The following is a 21,033-nucleotide window of genomic DNA, read 5'->3' as shown; positions in this document are numbered from 1 at the left end:
CCCCACAAGGTTGGGAGTGTGAGGTGTCCTCAGAAAATGCTCAGCAGAGAAAAGCCTTCTATGGGTAACTCCAGTGAGGAAACCTTCATTAGAAATACATTTCATATTTGGCACCAGAAAGTTTCAAGCACAGAAAGGTGTCTGAGTGCAGTGAGTAGGAAAGAGCCAAAGCCCCCACCTCCTTCTGGAAGTCCACACTGCAGAAAGGCACTGGAGTGGGAAAGCCTCCTTCTGGAGCTCCTGTGTCACTTGTCATCAGAAAGGTCACATGCTGGTAGGGGTTTATGTTGTGCGGCCAATGGGGGATGCTTCTGGCAGAAGATACACACTTGGTGGTTAACAGCAGAGAGGATCTTTGGCCCTGGGAGGGGGGAACTCACTCAGCACGTGTCCTTGCTCTGAAGAAATGCATTCCCACGTGAGAGCAGCCTTAGGAGAACAGCCTTTGGGAGGAAGCCTTCGGTCATAATTCAACTCCGCGCACCAGCGTAGCAGTGCAGAGAGACCACGAGAGCCATTTGTGTGCAAGCCTTCAAGGGCTGTGCTGCATTCCCTGTCTTCCCCGGGCACAGCTGTCTGACCCCCCAGCCACAGCAGAAGCCACCCCTCCTCTCCATCCTGGCTGTGCTGGCATGTATAGCAGCCACCCGTGTCATCCAAGAAGGCAGCCCCTATGTCTCCCTGTCTGTTACTGGGTTAGGCACAGAACTCAACCAGGTGGTCAAGGGAACTGGAGGGGCATCTGCTGGCAGCTTCTGGGCAAGGTTCCATGTTTCATGGATTTCTTTTTTCTTTTTCCTTCTTTCTTTTTTTAAGTCTGTAGTTGATGGCTGTGATGATTTCAATTGGCTTGTGAATCACCTGATTCTGGACCCACTTCCTCAGGATGCCCCACACCATGTGATCACAAGTCACATTTTGACATGGGCGTCCTGTTGGGGTGGGTTGCAAAGAGAAATGGACGGCTGCCCGCTGCAGGGGGGTGGTCCTCAGGGCCAGCAGCGCACACCTCAACACCATGGAGTGGGCTCATTTGCATCACTCCTTGGAGGGTCCCTGAAACACACTGAAGGGCTCTGTGGACAGACCTTCTTGTCTGGATTCAGAATTAATTCTAAGTCCAGACCTCACCCTGGGCTGGGGATGATGTCTGCAATCCTAGAGTGGTCGGGGAGGGTGGGTAGGGGCTTCCTCCCTCCTGGGGAGTGTGAATTTGCCAGGATCTGGTCCATCATGAGACCTTGGGCGGCCAGGAGAGCAGAGCACAAGGGTGAGGAACACCGACCAGGAGGTCAGAGTGAGCCAGGGGCCAGCACAGACCGCCTCGCTGGGAAGCCAGCCCCTTCCTTTCCAGCGGACCCCACAAGGGTATCCCGTTTTATGGGTACTAGCTCTATGTAGGATTCTGTGGTTTCATTTGCCACCTCGATGAAGCCATAAGCTCGGCTGCAGCCTCCTGTGGACACCAGCCCACCTGAGGCTCCAGCCCCCAGTGATCAGTCGTTGCCGCCACACTTCACCTGACAGTGTCCCCTCCGGGGTCCAGCTTTCTCCTAGTATTGACATATATACTTTTCCTTATTATGTTGTTGGCACAGCCATTCTTTTAAAAATACATGTTTGTAATTTAATGCAGTATTTTTATACGGTGTGTACTGAAAACTTTTTGAAGTGTATCGGCTCACACTGCTGTCAGAGAGAGAGCTGCAATATAACTTCATTTACACTGAATTCCATGTACTGATATCTAAGGTGAGAATATGCAATGAGCAAAAGAAAGGATTCTCAATCCCACTCAACACAGTTTCCCCCTTTGACTGATTTGAAGCTAAATCCTTAAAGATGCAAGAGTGTCTACTCTGCTGTGACTGAATCCTGCCAATTAATAGCAAGGTCCAGGAGAGGCAGTCGGACTGTCAAGAATTGAGGTAGGTTTTCAAAGGATCTCACATTACTGTAAAGATGATACAGAGACCACAGTGTTACACATAACAGACGATGCACGCGTGTGTAGATGGGTGAATGGATCAATGGACGGAGATATAATTATTAGGACATGTAACTGTAATTAAGAGATATGGCGCGCTGTAACACACACATACTGAGCTTGCATGCATACATGTGTATGTAATCGTACTGAAGAACTCTGCCCCGTAAATATATACACTTTGCTTTCATCTCAGTAGCAAACTTACAAGACTGTATGATGCCTCGATATATGTGTCATTATTTCTCTTCAGGATTTGCATTAATAAAAATCTGTTTATGGTCCTCGCCCTTGCTTGATGGAAAATGACTGTTAGTGCTTCTCACTGCCCCCTCCGCACCTTGCCACCGCGCGGCAGACTGGGGAGAAAAGGCGCACCTAATGGTTCTAGCTCAAACACTCCACCTGTTGCCATTGACAGACTTTGTTCCTTAGAGAAGAAATGAACTGCCAGCTGGCTGTGACAGTTTGTGAACTAACGCTGACATTTGGGTTGGCACCGTAACAGGATTTACAGCTCAGGAGATACATACAACCAGATTATGATTGATCCAGGAATTTTTGAGGTAAAAAGCAAAACAATATACAAATTACAAACATGATCAGCATATAACATGATTTAAAAAATAATTTCACTACTTAGGATCTCTTTTAAGAAATATCTGCTCTATATAAAACATCAAGTTATGGCATATGTTTGCAAAGGGGAAGGGGGTTGCAGAGAACAGAAGAGGGTCATTCATTTGCAGAGCTGCTCATCTACACTATGTCACAAAAAGAACGGTAGGAAGAGAAAAAGAACGCGATTTTGAACAATGCGGAATATAAATACAAAATATCACAGCACTGGCACAAAGATTAACCTTATATCTTTGTTACTTTCTTTTGCTAGGCTCTGAAGTGGCTCCTCTTTATATTCCATGAATATCACTTTGTAAGGGGTTTAAATTGGCACGTTTCAACACAGTCACCCAGAGAGGTTAAGCCTCTGGGAAAATGACACTGGATGGCAATGAACAAGGTAGAATTTGGGGTGACTATAAAAATGCTTTGAATCTGATGACACTTTTGCTGAACACTATCAGATGGAAGAAAAATCAGTTAGCATTCCTGTCTCTATTCTAATTTCCTACTAACCACTGAAGATGCCGTAATGAAAAAAATGGATTTAACCAGGTACTTACGGCGGCAGTCCCAGGGCAGTTTGCAGATTGGCATTCACCGGTCATCCGGTTTGGGATTAAGACATCGTCCCAGCAAGATGGACCCTTTGAGAAAAAACAACATGTACTTATTAGTACATGAAATGTAACACAAATGTACTCCCTCGTACATTTTCTAAACCCTATTGATATCATAAAATGATAATAAAAGTAATGTGTAGTCCAGTGATTTTCAAAATATAATCTACAGAACCCGGAGGTTCTCTAGATTCTTTTGGGGGATCCAGTAGATCTAAATTATTTTCACAAGCACGCTACGATGATCTTCAGCCTATTGATCCATTCACATTCACATGTGGTCGTCTCCCCGCTGCAGTTAATCTAATTGTTTAAAAGCTGAAATACTTTTCTTAAGTTCACTGCAATTTCAATTGATGCCTTTTATTTATTTATTTTAAAGATTTATTTATTTAATTGAACGAGAAGGAGAGAGCATGTGCAGGGTGAGGGGAGAGGGAGAAGCAGACTCCCAGCTGAGCAGGGAGCTGGATGTGGCGGGACTCGGTCCCAGGACCCTGAGATCATGACCTGAACAGAAGGCACACGCGGAACCGACTGAGCCAGCCAGGTGCCCCTCAACTGATGACTTTTAAATGAAAACACCCATGCAGCCACACTCAAAAGGAACCTTGGAGGGCAGTCGTGGACCCTGTGGAGGCACACCTGACCTGTCACAGCGGCAGGCTGAGCCGGCTCCCGTACCTCCTCCTTCTCCGGAGGCACCAGGAAAACGACAGTTAAAAATGAGCACTGACCACTTCTAACAGGAGCGGCTTCTTGGGCCTCTTCTATCCGGGACACTAGCCTCCTGTCCTTAGAACTGAGCAGTCTGGTCTCAGGCAAGACAGCAGCCCAAGGACTGGCTCATGCACTGTGGCTGGTGGACGCTGACAACAGTAGGACACGTGAGGCTTGGAAAAGTCCCTTTTTGCAAGGAAATCCATTTTGTTGCAAAGGAAATCCATTTTGTCATGGATAACCATTAACTAAACACGAAGACATTGCTTCCTTGCTCTGTCAACATGGAACATTCCTTCCGAGGCTGGTTCAGGAAGCACTGACCTACTTAGAGCAGGAGGAACGGTGAGAGAGAAATCAAACATTGGCACAGCCTGGATGGAGAAGGAGCAGTAATCGTCAGGTGCAGGGCTTAGGTCCCATTTGCATGTCACGGCTCAGAGGAAAACTCCCTGCATCAAAGTCTAAGATGAATCGAAACTGTCTGTACATATTACAGATATTTATTTTTCATGCCTTAATTTTTCAGAGTCCAAAAAGCAATGAAAGTGTTTATGTGACAACTCCTATAATTGTCACATAAGATACTACTTAATCTGATAAATCCCTGTTTTGTAGAAGGAAATTATAGAAAACTCAGTCACAATTTGCCTCTTGATCTCAAACCATAAGCAGATAACATAAGTAATAAAACCGCATAGAATCCCAATGACTATAGGAGTTCGACATAATGAAGTAAATGTGCTAGTTTATACATACTGCTCATAGCATGGATATTGAACGTTAGTGCGATATTCATCCTGAAAACTGAAACAAATATTCCAGTGAATTTATGCCATTACGAAGCAGATTTAACGTAGTTCCTTTCTAGTCTTAGAAAACATAAAATGTTAATTGGTTCATTGTTGCATACTGTATTTTAACAGATGCATTGTGAAAGCATTTATAATTAATAGCCTATATATATGGGTACCAAGGACTCCAGATGACAAGATTAAAAAAGGACTGCATATCACACGACAGCCTTGTCAAGGAGTGAATCCCCCACAGAAATGTATTTAATCTATCAAAGGCAAAGAATTGTAGAAAGACAGCTAAAAACAAACAAACAAACAAACAAAAACATGGCAGAACAGTGTGAAATACATGTCTTAATAAAGAATCATTTGGCTGCTTTTTAAAAACCTATCTCCTTGGGGCACCTGGGTGGCTCAGTCAGTTAAGTATCTGCTTTCAGCTCAGGTCATGATCTCAGGGTCCTGGGATGGAGTCCTACATCGCTTCTCTCTCTCCCTCTGCCACTCCCCATTTGTACTCTCTCTGTGTCAAATAAATAAATAAAATCTTAAAAAAAAAATAAGTAAAAACCTTTCTCCTTCATTTGCCCCATATTGGTTATACAACTAAGAGAATACATAAATTAGTTGAGCTTCTCCAGCAGGGGTGAGCGAACGATGGCCTGCTCACCAAATCCGGCCTAGGATTTGTTTCTAAACAGCAAAAACAATGGTTTTAAATTTGCAAATGGTTAAAAGGCACAAAAAGGACAGTGTTCATGGCATATGAAGAGTAAGTGACATTCAGGTTTCCGTGTCCACAAGTGGACTGCAGTGGAGCACAGCTGTGGTTGCTCACTCACACGTTGTCTATATTGCTTTTGCACTGCAAGAACAGAACACGGAGGACATGGCTCGTGAAACCTAAACTACTTACTACCTGGTCCTTCACGGAGGAAGTGTGCCAACCCTGGACCTATGGTAAACAAAATCTTCCAAGTTCTGATTGAAAAACACTTTTAAAAACACACATTATGGAAGAATTTTGGCCACCGTATAATGTCACCAGTTTGTAGAAGCAGTTGTATCCTGGGTCTCAAGTGAGAAATTACTTCAATTAAAACCTTAGAGCCATTGGCCTGTGGAATCCGAGGTTTTGGAATGCAGTGATTCAAGCTGCTGGAATTAGTAAGAGTGGAAAACTGCAACTAGAGATGACGTTTGGGGATTTCTCCTGATAATATTACCACCGAAAGAAAAACATAGAGAAGAATATTAGTTAAGCACATCTATATGGTACATGTAAATCAGAAATTCAGAAAAATGACTTGATGGCATGAAAAGCAGTGACTAAATTTGTAAAGAGGAGTCTTAAAATTTACTTTTAAAAATTGTAATACTAATCTACAAGTCATTTTTGCTATGTCTTGCATGTCCAATCAAGTGGAAAATTGAGGTACTTAATTGGCTAATTCTTTTTTTTTTTTTTTTTAAGATTTTATTTATTTATTTGACAGAGATAGAGACAGCCAGCGAGAGAGGGAACACAAGCAGGGGGAGTGGGAGAGGAAGAAGCAGGCTCATAGCGGAGGAGCCTGATGTGGGGCTCGATCCCATAACGCTGGGATCACGCCCTGAGCCGAAGGCAGATGTTTAACCGCTGTGCCACCCAGGCACCCCTTAATTGGCTAATTCTTATCCAAATATCACTCTGACAAGATCCAGAAAAACAGTTATAGCAAAAGAGGTTTATTTTTCCCCCTGAATTATCTAAATAAATTCTATAACCTGCTTTTCATAGATGGGCATATATATTGCCATCTAAAAAAATTGCAAATCCTGTTTTCCAAAATCCTACTATAAAATCTTGGCATTTGCAGTTTTTAAAAAGGTTTATTGTAGGGACGCCTGTTGGCTCAGTCAGTTAAGTGTCTGCCTTTGGCTCAGGTCATGATCCCAGAGTCCTGGGATGGAGCCCCACAAAGGGCTCCCTGCTTAGCAGGGAGCTTGCTTCTCTCTCTCCCTCTGCCCCTCCCACCCCCACTTGTTTGCTTTCTCTCTCTCTCAAATAAATACAATCTTTAAAAAAATAAAATAAAAGGGCTTTTTTAATAGTACTTTTACTTACACTATGCTTTCACCAATTATTTCAAGTTATCAAATGTGTTGTATTTAGTATATCCTCTCGAATGCACAAACATTTAAGTCATATAATTAAACTGACGGGGTTAAAATAATTTTGAAAATCATACTTCTAGTATATCATGACAGCAAAACTGTCTTTGAAACTGCTACACTCAGCGCCTCCTTCTTTTCTTTCCCTTTGTGTCTGCAAAACGGTGTTCCAGAGAAGAAGCTTCAAAGTTCACAGCACTGTTGAATCCCAATTCTACCAATTATTAGCTCTAGGCTCCTGATAAGTTTCATTCCAGCTTTCTCCACCTCTTCTGAAAAGTGAGGGTTTAAACACCTTCTTCACTGGGCTTTCACAAACACTAACTGAAACAACAACTTTAATGTTTGCCCAACGCCTGCCCACCGAAAGATGGCAACTGTTGCAAGTAGTATTTCTTATTTCTCAAAGTAGAAGTCCCTGAGTAGGGTTATTTTTAATTTAGTAGACAGATAAGCAATAATTGGTCAGTTCCAAGGCACCTGACTCAGCCCACTGCGTTTTTCATTTCTTACTTTTTTCTCAATTTCCCTGTTACCCAGCCATTCCCCAGGGATTATGTCACTTTCCAGAGCATGCGGCTTCGAACTCTAAATCATCTATTTCCATCCATACAGTGTACATTGTTCTGGCATCTTCCCTCATTGGATTCAAAGCTCCTATGCTTCTCATAAAGTGAAGCACAGTGCTGTGATGATACCCGAGGCTCAACAGTGCAGTCATTAAATAGAGAGCAGGGAAAATAGCAGAGAAAAACTCCTCTGAACAAAAATATTCATCCACTCAACAAATACGTATTGAACATTTCTTAAAACCTGATAATATAGTTACGGGAAAGAGAGAAGGATCCTTTATCCTGTAGATTTTATGGAATAGTGACAGAAGCCAGTGTTACAAAGGAACTGAGTAACCCATTCAAATAGATAATACTAAAAAAAAATGCCAATACAAAATACTGGTGATATGCAAAACATTTGGAACACACATACCCTCTTTATGCAAATATAAAATAGCACTGCCCCTTTGAAAACCTTTAGGCATTATTTAGGAAGTGAGACATATAACCATCAGTGATTTGACAATTTCATTTTTAGACATTTATCCAAGATAAATGAAAACACAAGTCTACACAAAGAATTGTATACATGTGCTCATAATAGTTTTATTCATAATAGCCACCAACTAGGGACCACCCAAATATCTATCAAAATATGATGGGTAAAGAAAATGTGGTATCTCCATCCAATGGAGTACTATTCTGCAATAAATAGTATCATATAACTTATAAATGTAACATGGATGATTCTCAAAATTACGTGAGTGAAGGAAGCAAAACCTGCAATAGAATGTACTTCATGTTCCCATTTATTTGTTCCCGCAAACAAATCAGTGGTTGATTTGGGGTTGGGGGGGCACGGGACGGGCTACAAAAGGGCATGAGGAATCTTTGGGAGGAGTTTTATGGGCTGAATTGTGTTCCCTCAAAATTCATATGTCACAGTCCTAACTGCCCTACAGAATGAAACTGTATTTGGAAACAGGGTTTTTAAAGAGGTAGTAAGTCAAGATGAGGTCATTATGGTGGGCCCTGGTCCCACACGACTGGTGTCCTTATAAGAAGAGGAGATTAGGACATGGACACTTATGGACAAAAAGGCCACGTGAAGACACAGGGAGAAGATAACCCATCCAGAAACCAATGAGAGATGCCTCAGAAGAAACCAGCCTCATCAACACCTTCATCTTGGAACTCTGGCCTCCAGAATCATGAGTAAATACATTTTTTGCTCTTTCTTTTTTTTTTTTTTTAAGATTTTTATTTATTCGACAGAGATAGAGACAGCCAGCGAGAGAGGGAACACAAGCAGGGGGAGTGGGAGAGGAAGAAGCAGGCTCATAGCAGAAGAGCCTGATGTGGGGCTCGAACCCAGAACACCGGGACCACGCCCTGAGCCGAAGGCAGACGCTTAACCGCTGTGCCACCCAGGCGCCCCGCATTTTTTGCTCTTTCAACCCCCCAGTCAGTGGTGCTTAGTTACAGCAGCCCAAGCAAACTAACGTACAGGTTCACAGAGATGCTCTCTATCTTAATTGTGGTGAGGGTTTTACAGATTTATACACTTGTCAGAACTCCTCAAATTGTACCCTTTAAATGGAGGCAGCTTATTTTACACAAATTATTTCATAATAAAATGAAAAGGAAAGAAAAAATAACTGAGGTGCTGCCAAGGGAAATAAATGAGAGAGAGGGAGAGTCTGTATGAAATGATGCTTGAACACCTGAATATCAGGATCCCTCCTCTTCCCCCTCCTCCTCCTCCTTCATAGATGCACCCCCAGAAGGCTCACGTTTAATGAGCACTACGTTTAACATTTACTTCTACTATGTTGATGGATGGGAAATTAGTAACGAAATTTAATACTTATTAAAAGCAAACACCAGGTAAACATTCTGCTATGAAAAAGTGTGTGGACTTTTTCCCCCCATTCCTGAGGAAATTTTGCTTATATTCTGTCTCTTTGGCAGCTATTTAAGAAATTGTTTTTTCCTTTTAAAGTCTTTATTGTTAACAGGTTTTTCCACATATATTGTTTCATTTATCTCAGAAATAATATGAGAGATTGTACCTTGTATTAGTTTTCTATCACTGTGTAACAAATTACCACACATGCAGTGGCTTAAAACAACCCACGTCTATGATCTCACAATTTCTGTGGGCCAGGAGCTCGTGCCTGGCTCAGCCAGGTTCTCTGTTCAGGCTCCCACAAGGCTGTCATCAAGGTGTTGGCAGGGCTGAGTTCTCATCTGGAAGCTTGACTGGAGAAGCATCAATTTCCAAGCTCTCTCGGGGTGTTTTCAGAATTAATTTCCTTGCGGCTGTAACTGTAAGGGTGTCAGCTTGTGCTGTCTGCTGACTGGAAGCCTCCCACAGTGCTTCCCCATGTGTGCTTCCTCAACCTGGCTGCCTACTTCATCAGGCCAGTGGGCTGACATCGGGTCCAGTCTCTGCTGATGCAGGCTTCTATTATGTGGTTAAGGGGACTCTTGTACACCACGATCAAGGAAGTGGCAGACATATTGTCACCTTTGCCATTTTCTCTGGGTTGAATGGAAATCACCAGAACCACCCACATTCAAGAGTTAGGGATTTCATAAGAGCATGGACACCAGGAGGTAGAAGATCACTAGGGGTCACCTTCGTGTCTGTCCACCCCACATTTATTATGCAGAGAAGAAAGACCTGTCATGACATTAAAGTTTGGAAATGAAAATTCAGTATGTGACTCTGGTTGCCAAGTTCTCAGGCTATTTTTTTTTAAAACATAAACAGACTTTCCAGTTGAAATATGTGAATATTCAAACACTTCCCTGGAGTCATTCTTTTAAACTTTTAAGTAGAGAATGTAATATTACAGCCTAGGAGATATCACAGAATAAACACTTGCATGAGACCAGAAAGTGACTTTCTATTTATTCTGGCAAGTTAAATTTGAAGAGATTAGTACATAAAAACAAGCAAATATACTTGTGCTTTACTTAATGTATACACTCTTTTCCAACTTGAATTTATTTCCGAGGATTTCTTAGAGCATAAACATCTTACACACTTTTGCCTCTGAACACCTAACTGCAAGTCCCAATTGCAAGCTGCTTCTATAGAAAAACAGACCACCACAGACTACAAGGGACTCACTGTTCACATATTAGCCCCATTGTTTCTACAAGTGTTTTTAAAGCAAAAAGAGACTTAGTAGGAGGTGAATTAGAACTTAAAGAAAATAAAAGACCTCAAGAAGACCCCTTACCCAGTCCTTATAAATATTTTTATTTTCCTTATTTGGATACTGTATTAATAATAATGAACTCTTTTTTGAAACTATTTTATATGGGGTAGAAGGAAGCGGGGGGGGGGGGGGAAGTGATTTAGTGAATTCCAGCCAATCAGCAGGGAAATAATGGATTATAAAAGTAGTCGCAAAGCCATCTTCTTGTATTAGTAAAAAATTGGGTGGTTTACAAAACACTTTCCCATATATAAAGCAACCTCGATTCCCAATGAAAATCTGTTAATTCTACATCCTAGGCAACTCTGAGACCCAAGCTGATTATTTGTTCATATGTTGGGGTAATCACACAACTTCCTAAGAAAGCTCTGACCCTACATGTAAGTACTCACTTGGCTCTTATATTTAGCTACATGGGCATATCTTAAAGAGCACTGCATTTTCATGAAAGGGCATCCATTTTTTACATGATTTGTTAACCATAAAAACATGGATCTCCCCTTATTTTATAAAATGGAATGTCTAAAGTCCTTGCTCTTGTTGGAAATTTTAATAAAAGCTTGGTCGTAAGGGTGGGGAAGGCTTCGTGGCTCAGCTTCATTCTATTCCATGTATAGTCAGCCTGAAGAGCTCAACTAGGAGACGAAGGGCTCACTCTCGAAATGGCTCCTTGGCATGGCTGCCACATTGGTGCAATGGGCTCCCATCTGTGGTTCCTCTCAACCAGGGCCTTTCCAGGGGCTGCTTGTGCCTCCTTACGGCACAGTAGGTGCTTCCCAAGAGTGACACTCCTCAGAGAGAAGAGAGAGAAGCTTCCAGTTTCTTCAGACCTAGCCTGAACATGGCACAATGTGATTTCCACCACATTCTTTAGGTCAAGCAGTCACAGAGCTTGAATTCACTGGAAGAGGTCGGCATTTGAAGGAGAGAGCTAGCTTGGCACCCTTTGTCAAATTTAGGTTTGGCAAGTCACTGAACGAGATTCTACACCTGAGCTCCTCATCAGCACCTGTAGGAAGCTGTTTGATGCTGGTTCCACTCCACCCCCAGCTTTTTGCTCTGCTTTCGGACAATACAGCCCATTTAGATTTCCTTTCATTTTTATTCAAAATGCCTGGCTGATACACTCTCTACTATAAGTCTTTAAATATTTTAAATACTATGAAACAGTAATGTGCCATATTGGATATGGTTTATGGAAACAAAAATAACACAATAGCACTAATTCCAAGTGTTCTCTGATAGTCCATTTGGATCTCTTGTTTTCCATCTGGGCTCAGTATCTGAACCCATGCTTAAACTTATCAATGGCTTCCAATTATTTAATGTCATTTCTCTGATCACTAAAGACGTTCTTCAGGATTTTTTAGAATTTGAACTATCACCACATGCACTCATCTATTTCTTAAATTACATTTATTTGATGCTAATTTTAAGTCATTGTGGTCATTAATTTATTTGATAAATTACACATCTAACATGTGACTGGTGTTTTGCTAGATTGGAGATAAAACACTGAACAAGACTTTTCCAGGTAGGAGGACGAAAGTGATTGAACAAGTAATTAACACATGGATTCTTTGAGGGACCTGTGACCTACACCTTTGGAAGGACTATCATTAAAGATGAGACCTGAAAGACAAGTAGGAATCAGACAGGAAGAGGAAATGTTCCCTGAGAGAAAGAAGGATTCTGAGCCTGGAAAACAGAACCAGCCACCACCAACTCCTAGACTGGTTTCTGGAATATATATTTTCAAGAAGATGCTATTGATAATTAATTCATAAATAGTTCATTACTTCTGTGTAATATCCTAAATATCTTAATCTACACTACCACCACAACTTGATAATATCATTCAATTAAAATATATGATAAAATGTTAACAGTATTCAAGGTAGTGATCCAAAGAGATGGGAATGTCCAGATAATACACGATGTCTTAGTACTTTTGAATCAGACTTCCTGGATTTCAAATCCCATTCCCATTACCAGCTATATAACGATGGAGAAGTTACTCAATCAGAACGTCAGTTTCTTGCCTTTAACGTGGAGAAAACAATTGTTAATGTTACATCAGAGGGTTTATGGTAAAATGAGATAAAGTACTTCACATAATACTATATACATAGTTAATATTCAATAAATATATTAGAAGGTGCTGCTGAACAGCCACAGTATGAGAAAAATATGATCATGGAAAGAGCACCCCAATAAACAAAGACTCAGAAGACCTAAGTTCTAGACATAATTTCACTAGAGTTTAGGCTAATCAATTTAACATCTTTATGCCTCACTTTCTTATCTGCAAATTGGGGGTAATAAAGTCTCAGGGTCAAATAAGATAATGAATGAGCTGATTGATGTGAAAACCCTTTATAAAATGTAACAGGCCACACAGAACAAAGCTTTGTGTATTCTTAGACTGTCTAATTGCAGAAAGTGGTGGACTTGTATGTCTACCCCACTTTATACAACCCCAAACACAATGCCACTTCCAAGTAGAAGAGATCTTGGTCCATATGATGCAGCTGCTGCTCGCATCAGCAATTAACCAGAGCAAGTGTCTCCGCTGGTATTGATTATCTGATGCTGCCAAGTTAGCTCAACAGCTGTTTCAACAGAATGTCTCAGCTGGCCTTGGAAATCTTCCCCAAGAACTGGGTTCTCTATAGCTCATACAACATCATTTGGCATGAGGTGGCACCCGACAAATTTCCTCCCACTACTAAAATGATTTCATATCATAAAAAGCAAGCATTTCATAATCGAATACTCAATAACATACTTTTCCCCTCCGAGAAAATTATTACAAGAAAAAACATCACATCTCTTTAAAGAAACTGCATTGTTATAAAGGAAACAACTCTGGGACCACTGCCTTACAGCTCTGTTGAGTTTTGACACAGTCAATCACTGTCATTATTTATGGAGAGTCCCTTCATGCAGGGTGCCATCACGCTAAATTCATTCAATGTCAAACAATGTGCTTATTTCTTCACAATTTCCAGTTACCAAACTCTTCCTAAACTGCGAGATGCCTTCAATTATATTACTAAGTGTTGACAGCTTTGCTGTAGGCACATCATAATGATAGCAGGATTCAAACAGCCGTGATTTTTTTGTCCTATTTCATAGAATTTAAACAATGGAGACAAATAAAGACTTACAGATACAGTGATTCACTTTTATGCACTCTTAACAGATTTAATTTAGGAGAACCATATGATTATCTTCATCTGTTCAAGCTCTCTTTACTAAGAATAATCTTGCTATTGCATGGAGGGAAATTTGCCGCAGCTCAGATTAGAGGCAGTTTCAGACAGCATAATATGTGTCTAACTGTTGAGATGGTCCTTCTCATTTCAATTCAAGACATGTAAATCTATTTGAATAACAACATTTATTATCATGTAAAGCTTTGTAGTTATCTCAGCTGGCTTTATATCTTGATAATTATGACTGGAACTGGACTATGCTTATTACATGAGATAAGAAGTTTATTAGATTTCTAGCAAATGCCCAGATACCGTCATCATCATATCAACATTATTTAGTTCTCAAAATAAAACTCTATGAATAACACAGCATATTTTGGTGTGTACTACTGTAAATCCACCACGGAGGCTGAACTCAATCAGCCACCTCTTTTCTAGAGAGGGGAAGGAAGAAATATGCAGGACACGGTAAAACTATAAAGGGGTCACAACTTCATTAATTTTTCTGTTGCTTCAGTGTAATTAACTGTCCATGAAGAGGTGTCAGTAGGGGGGATGTCTTGGCCAAAGGTACACACTGCTCAGTGCTATAGGTGATCTGTGCTTGCAGGACTTAGACACTGTGAGGAAAATCATTTGTCAAGGGTCCTAAGGAGCAGTGAATGTGGACAGGCCTCCCTCAGTCAGGCATTAGACACGTGGGTAACGCGCAGGCTTCTAGTAGTATCTTAACCACGTCGGCACCACGGTCTATTTATGAGGCACGCTGATTCCAGGACCAGGCACTTCCCCGCAGAGCATCAGCATATGGGCAGGGGTTTCCGTTCTTGCCCTACAATGACCTGGGGTTTGTAGAGCTACGGAGAGCAAGGCCTTCTTCTCAACGACAGCAGTAAGCACATACCCCCAACACCAAGGAACCAGAATTGATTCTTGGCCAAAAGAAAACTCACATTTGTCCTTGGATACGTACGCTGGCAAAGACATTTTTTAAGCACGGTCCAGTTTAATATATATGGACAGTTTGTTCCAGTCTATACGTTTTCCTCTGAGCCTTCTCACTTCAGGATAACTCCTAACAACCCCTTTGCTTCTGTCTCCCTTTCATCCCTGACTCTGTCATCAAGGTCCAGTCACCCCAAAAAATCACTCCAGCCTTTTTATTTATGGCCTAATGAGAGAGGAGAGAAAAAGTCTTAATTCTAAATTAAAACAATGAAATTTGTAGTTCTCTGAACTTTTTCACAACTAATTCAAACTGGCTGAAATTCACACCAAAAATGTCTTCTGACACTTCTCTGTAAGAATCACCCTCCCCATTATTATTTTATCACCCCCCCTTTAGCTTAATGTTTTGACTTAATAAAACAAACATGACTAAATCTTTTCGTCCTGTGTGCATTTCTTTCTTCAAGTGAAATGTGAAAGACCGCTGTTAGAGAGCAAATTAGATCTTGGTTATAAATCATTCTAAATCTTATTTTTTGAAATAGTACTTTCAGGGGAATGTTGTTATCGCCCCACATTCCCAGCTTTGTTCAGAGATCTGGACTCCCACCTTCCTCTCGATGCCCCACTCATCCATGCAATCATCCACATGCTGTTTCTGTGACGAGGTGTATAATCTCGCCTAGTGGGGAAAGAGTGGGCAGCATCCCCACTGCATTCCCCACACTAGCTTCATCAGTAACATGGCACGTAGGGCTGTCTGTTGATTCAACACCTGTTTCCCTATTGGTTCAAAAGCAAGAGGAGGAAAGGATCCAGTTAATTGGCATTCTAAAACCCCAACGACAACCACAGTAATTGTTTCCTATGAACACAGCTGTGCTGAAAACATCAATGTCCCTTCGCATGCTAGACCCACGTGCAGTCTGGTTCTTTGGTTCAAGATGTCAGCATAACTTAGCTCTTCCTCTGGCTTGGACATGAACCTATTACACTTCTCCGAAAGCAAACCTAGTCCCACTAGCTGCAAAACCATTCCTCTGCCTGTGTACATTCCCAGCACACAAAAGTTCCACTTCAGGACGCCCTACAGGGTTTCAACTGCCCAGGTGGGTTTGCCGTATCATAGCTGCCAAGGTGTTCTCATCATACTGATGAAACAAAATTAGTGCAAGTGAAATAGATAGACCTGGTCAGGGCATCTTGTCAGTTAGTTGTGATTCTTAGCTCAACATTCCTTCGGAACAGCCCCTACTTCCCTACTTACTGATAACTCTTCCATGAATTACAAATTTTTAACAGAAGTGAAAGATCCAGGATGGTGTATGATAAGGAAAACAAGAGTTTGCTTTAAAATATTTGTTTTTTATTTACAAGGCTGTCTCTGAGCATAATAATTCGAATCTGTATCAGACTCCTGTTGGTTTTTTATGTTAACACCTCGAATTGGCTCCATTAAAAAGAAAAAAAGAAAGATGGTATCAGCCAACAGATCAAGGGTTCTTGGCTTCTGATATTCAATATTCTCTTGTTTCTCACAGTTGTAAATCTCATGATTTCAGTACAGGTGCACAATCTATTCAAACGTTTTCCACAGCTTAGAACTACTGATTATGCTTCTTGAAACTAGCACGCCATCTAAGGCATGTTCATGCTTGACTTTGATACATGCCACATTAAGAAACTCATTCATAGAAGTAACTGTGACAGTACTCAGGAATTGAGAGGAAGAGGAAAATGCACAGGATGTTTCTCATCCAAAATTACACTCTGGTTTAAGGAAATATTTTCTCAAAACCATGTTACTTAATTTTAGCGAATTCAGATCACATCTGCCATCACTTTATCCAAGGCCAAGAAAAATAGTAATATTGTAATTGGAACTTCGTGTCAAACTTTTCCAAGTTTTATAACAAAGCCACTCCTCTGGACCACTTGGCACGGTCTCTGCCATCTACCTCAAAATGACTAAGCACAGGCGAGCTATCCTGGGCATTCATCTTGCCAATGACAAATAATGTATCAGAAATAAATATTTGTGCCGAAAAGCCCATAAGCTTACAAAAAGATTTCTGTTTTCCCTGTGTGAATAAGATAGGGCATTATAACCAGGAAATGTTATATGTAAAGAAGAGTGCTATCATGCAAGTTTCCCAATTAAGACTTGGAAAAAGAACAGAGCAAGATCTGACTTCATAGACTCATAACCAGACTCTCCTTTATACCAATCTTCACATAAAATCACAACACCAGATGTAACTTACCCTTCCCTTGAAATCAGAGGCTGGCATATTGGAAATCGTGAGCTCTGACAGCTCGTGTCCTGGTGACCATGAAGGAGGTGGAAAAGCTAATGTGAAACTCCCAAAACTAAGTACTCAGCTCACTTGGCAAGGCAGAAGGAGCCGGGCACACACACTAACCCCTGACAGCATCAATCCCTTAGAACAAGGCCAAATAGAAGATTCAAGGGAATGTGAATGCAAGTCTAAGATCAAAGGACTGGCAGTCTGTTGGAAGAGCAGGGACGGCATTCAGGAATGATTAGGAATACTATAAGGCAGATTTTTCCAGTTTAAAAGTGAGTTCTCATTCCCCAAGTCTCCTCTCAAAATTTGTTGAATCTGTGTCCTCCTCTCTAGACCCAAAGCCACAGACTTATTCTGAGACTTCGTATTCGCTTTAGAATGATCACAATGACTTATTAATGAGTGTCTTGCTATCCATCTCAGCTCCCTCAAATGTTTTCTCCACACAACTGCCAGCGGAATATTTCTAAACAAAATGAGAAGCGGGATGTCTCCTCTTAAAACCCTCCAGCAGCCCCACCCCATGCTCAGGACAGTCAGTGCTCCCCGTTTCCTAACATGACTCATGAAGTCCTTTCTGATCAGCCCACTTCCCTCCACCCCCTCGCCTCTCAGCCAATTTTCCAGCCATCCCCTGCACAAGAACCCACAGGTACACATACAAAGAAATACAGTTATGCATTATTTTCAATCCTCCTGGAACCTTCCTCTGTTTAGAAAATCCTTTGATTTTCCAGTCTTTTTCAGTTGGGAGGTCTCAGGATATGCTTGGTAATAATGATGTTTTATAGAGTCAGGGTAGCGTTGCATTTAAGTTCTGTTTATTTGAAAACAAATTTTTGTATTTCTTTACGAAATATTCCTCCTCACCCACTCTCTGGGCTGCTTATTGCAAGTACATGTATCTTAACGTCCAGGGTGTTGCTTTTTGCTTTTCTGCTTGAAACTTCCTGGCAACTGTGTTCCCCTAGGGTTCTTCCCTAGCTATCAAGGCTGATGGAAACAAAAGTTTGTCTGCAACAAAGGAAGACGCAGAATAATGGCCACCATCTGAAACGCTTATTAGAATCTAGTGATTCAAGTGATTTCTAAGACAGCATGTAATAGAAAAATATAGACTGTAGAATAAAAGCGTCTGAGTTCAAGACTTGTTATTTTACATACTAAGTTGTGCCCTTTGGCAAGTCGTTTGAATTCTACAATGCTTAGATTTCTCCAGGTGTAATATGAGAATTGATATCAGCTTTCACTACTTGGCAAGTTTGTTGAGAAGCTAAAACAACAACAGAAACATATGAAAAGTGCTTTTCTACCTTTAAAACATTGTGCAGTGGTGGTTATTATTTTTCTTTGCATTAAAACATACCATTAGAATCTTGATAAAAATCTACATTAGAGGAACATACATGATGTTTTATATTGTAATTTAAAATTTTTAACTTCCAAAAAGAGAAATATTTTCTTCAGATTATCAACAAAATGTGTCTTCCTGCCTAGTAACTGCATATCACATCTCCTTCATAGAAACCCAACATGTCTTTCTAGAAATTAGAAATAGTCACAATCCACTTATTGTTACTTGATGCCTGAAAGCTTTTGGGAAAAAAAAAAAAAAAAACAAAACTACACACAGTGCCATTACTGTCTTCTACCTTAAGGACTATTTATATTTCAGGTTAAAGAAAGTCTGACATATTCCACTAAAAGCACCTGCAACAGAAATCCGTAATCCATATATGAAGTGGTATCATTTAGAAAATACAGAAGTTGGTATTTCTTTACCTCTCTAAGATTTAATGTTAGCAACTAAGGCTTACTGAAATTGTTATTTGTACAGGAATGCTGAGAATCTTATTATAACTGAAAATTTTAAAAGAATTAAAATAATGTGTGAAGTACAGGTAACATTACCATAATAACAGAAATGATAATTACGATAGCCATTTAATTCTTCAAAGGGATACAATCTACTAAACACATTATATTCATATTATTCAAAATATTTGAATGGTTAGGTCAAATTTCTCTTCCCAAATTTAGAATTTATTATAATATGTACTTTAAATCAAAGAATCTCTTTAAATTCTGCTTAAAGTTTCTTCATTGCCCAGGCATGTATTGGAAAGGCAGCTAGATGGTGTCAACGTCTGTAGAGTAACCCTTTAGAAGAAGCTGTACTGGGAGTCCAGGGCAATGCCAAAGACTTGGGTTGCTGGTTTTTTACAACTAGGCCATGGGAAATAGTTTCTTCATGTGTAGGGAAATTCAACAAACCGTGGTTGTTGTAGGCAGATATCCAGCTGAAGTGATCTGAGAGGTATCCAAAGGCCTACCACTGTATGTTAGCTATCATTGTTCAGTGTTATTTGTATATTAAGACTAGAACTTGCATGAAGATCCAAAGATCATGATAATGAATAAATTCGTAAGTATAGTGTGACAATTGTGTTACACTGCTGCAGTAGCTATGTAGATAACCTGAGATCTCCTGGGGTTCTTTATGATCTTAGAAATGTAACTTACACTAATGCTATATTCCAGGGAAGCTACATGAATCAGTTGTCCTGTGCTCTGTAACTAAAGTGGAGTATTTCATACCATAGGTGCAGGCAGCAAAGCACCTCTATAGTGCATATCAAAAAATTCAAGCAAGGCTTAATTAGAAGTCAGGAGATACTTAATCAATCATAATATGTAAAGGCACACTTGGGATAAAATATTTGTATCTGTGGACTGTCAGATAGCCTGGAATTACTGCCACTAAGCCAAACTCCACTTAATATGAAAATAGAGTCTCCAGAGTCCATTTTTTTAAAAGTTCTACGGCAACACATGATTCTATCATCACTCATTGGTATGGTAGGACAGATTAGTTGATGAATGGTCTTTGCAAGGGTGCGTGAGCACACTCAGTCCTTGTATGGTGGGCCTGGGGGAGTAGGGACACAGATGTCTCAGAGAACAAATACGGATCGAACATGGGAGAGTGGCCTTAAAAACCTAAGAGGACCAAAAAGTTCCCAGATGTATGGGATGTGGGAGAGGGAGAGGAAGAAGGAGATAAAGATACACTCATTAAAGAACCAAGGCAGGCCTGCAAAAAGAAACTAAAATAATTCTAGATTAAATCCTATTATGTTGTTTAAATGGAGACTGACAATGAGGTATTGGAGCCAAATATAAAAACAAGTGAGCTGAAATTAAGGGGTCAATTATATTACAGATTTCTGATCCCAAGGTATCATTATTAATTATATTGATTTATATTAACTTACAGCCTTCAATCTACATACGATTTCAAAAAAACAATATATATTTGCTTATTTAGTCATTCAAACTTCTATCCTGTATCTACTAAGCTCTGTGTTAAGCTAGAGATCAAAGATTGAATAAGGTTCAGTACCACATTTAAATATCCCATAATTTGGTGGAGGATATAAAGTTACCAAATATTTAACAAAGGAATGTATCATATACTAAGGGAGCTCAAATAATGGAGAAATCAATTATAATTTTTTTCCAACTTGAATAACTGAAAAATACCCTAACCAATGGGGGTCAGGTTTTTTTATCCCCAATTACTTTCAACTTAAACTGCTCAAATTCCAATAAAATAAGCATTCAGTGTAGGTTACTGTTTGTTGTTGTTGGTGGTGGTGTTTTAATCATCAGATAGTCGGGATAAGTGGTTGATCAGTCAAGGCCAGGATACACCTTCATTTCATGCTTTCAGTACTGCCCGTCCCAATCTAAGGATATTTTATAAGAGAATTGTATCTATGCTTAAAAAGTATTTTCAGTCTCAAAACTGAGAGATTTTATTGTAAATAAAAGTGACTGAACGAAAAAAGAAAAAGAATATAAAGTGATGAAGT

General features: G+C 40.3%; 1 protein-coding gene across 4 annotated transcripts in view; it reads right to left on the bottom strand.

Annotated features, from left to right (window-relative positions):
• Positions 1–21,033, bottom strand: part of PRKN (parkin RBR E3 ubiquitin protein ligase) — a 1,246,455-nt gene that overhangs the window by 633,168 nt on the left and 592,254 nt on the right. For all 4 annotated transcript variants that reach the window (XM_026504660.4, XM_057311210.1, XM_057311211.1 and 1 more), the window contains exon 5: positions 3,172–3,255. In XM_026504660.4, coding sequence (XP_026360445.3) covers positions 3,172–3,255 — 84 coding nt within the window. The remainder of the gene's footprint in view (positions 1–3,171; positions 3,256–21,033) is intronic.

This window comes from Ursus arctos, unplaced genomic scaffold, assembly GCF_023065955.2.
Source record: "Ursus arctos isolate Adak ecotype North America unplaced genomic scaffold, UrsArc2.0 scaffold_13, whole genome shotgun sequence".
Taxonomy (NCBI): Eukaryota; Metazoa; Chordata; class Mammalia; order Carnivora; family Ursidae; genus Ursus; species Ursus arctos.
Note: the sequence above shows the minus strand (reverse complement) of the source record. Positions and strands in the feature narration are given on the sequence as shown.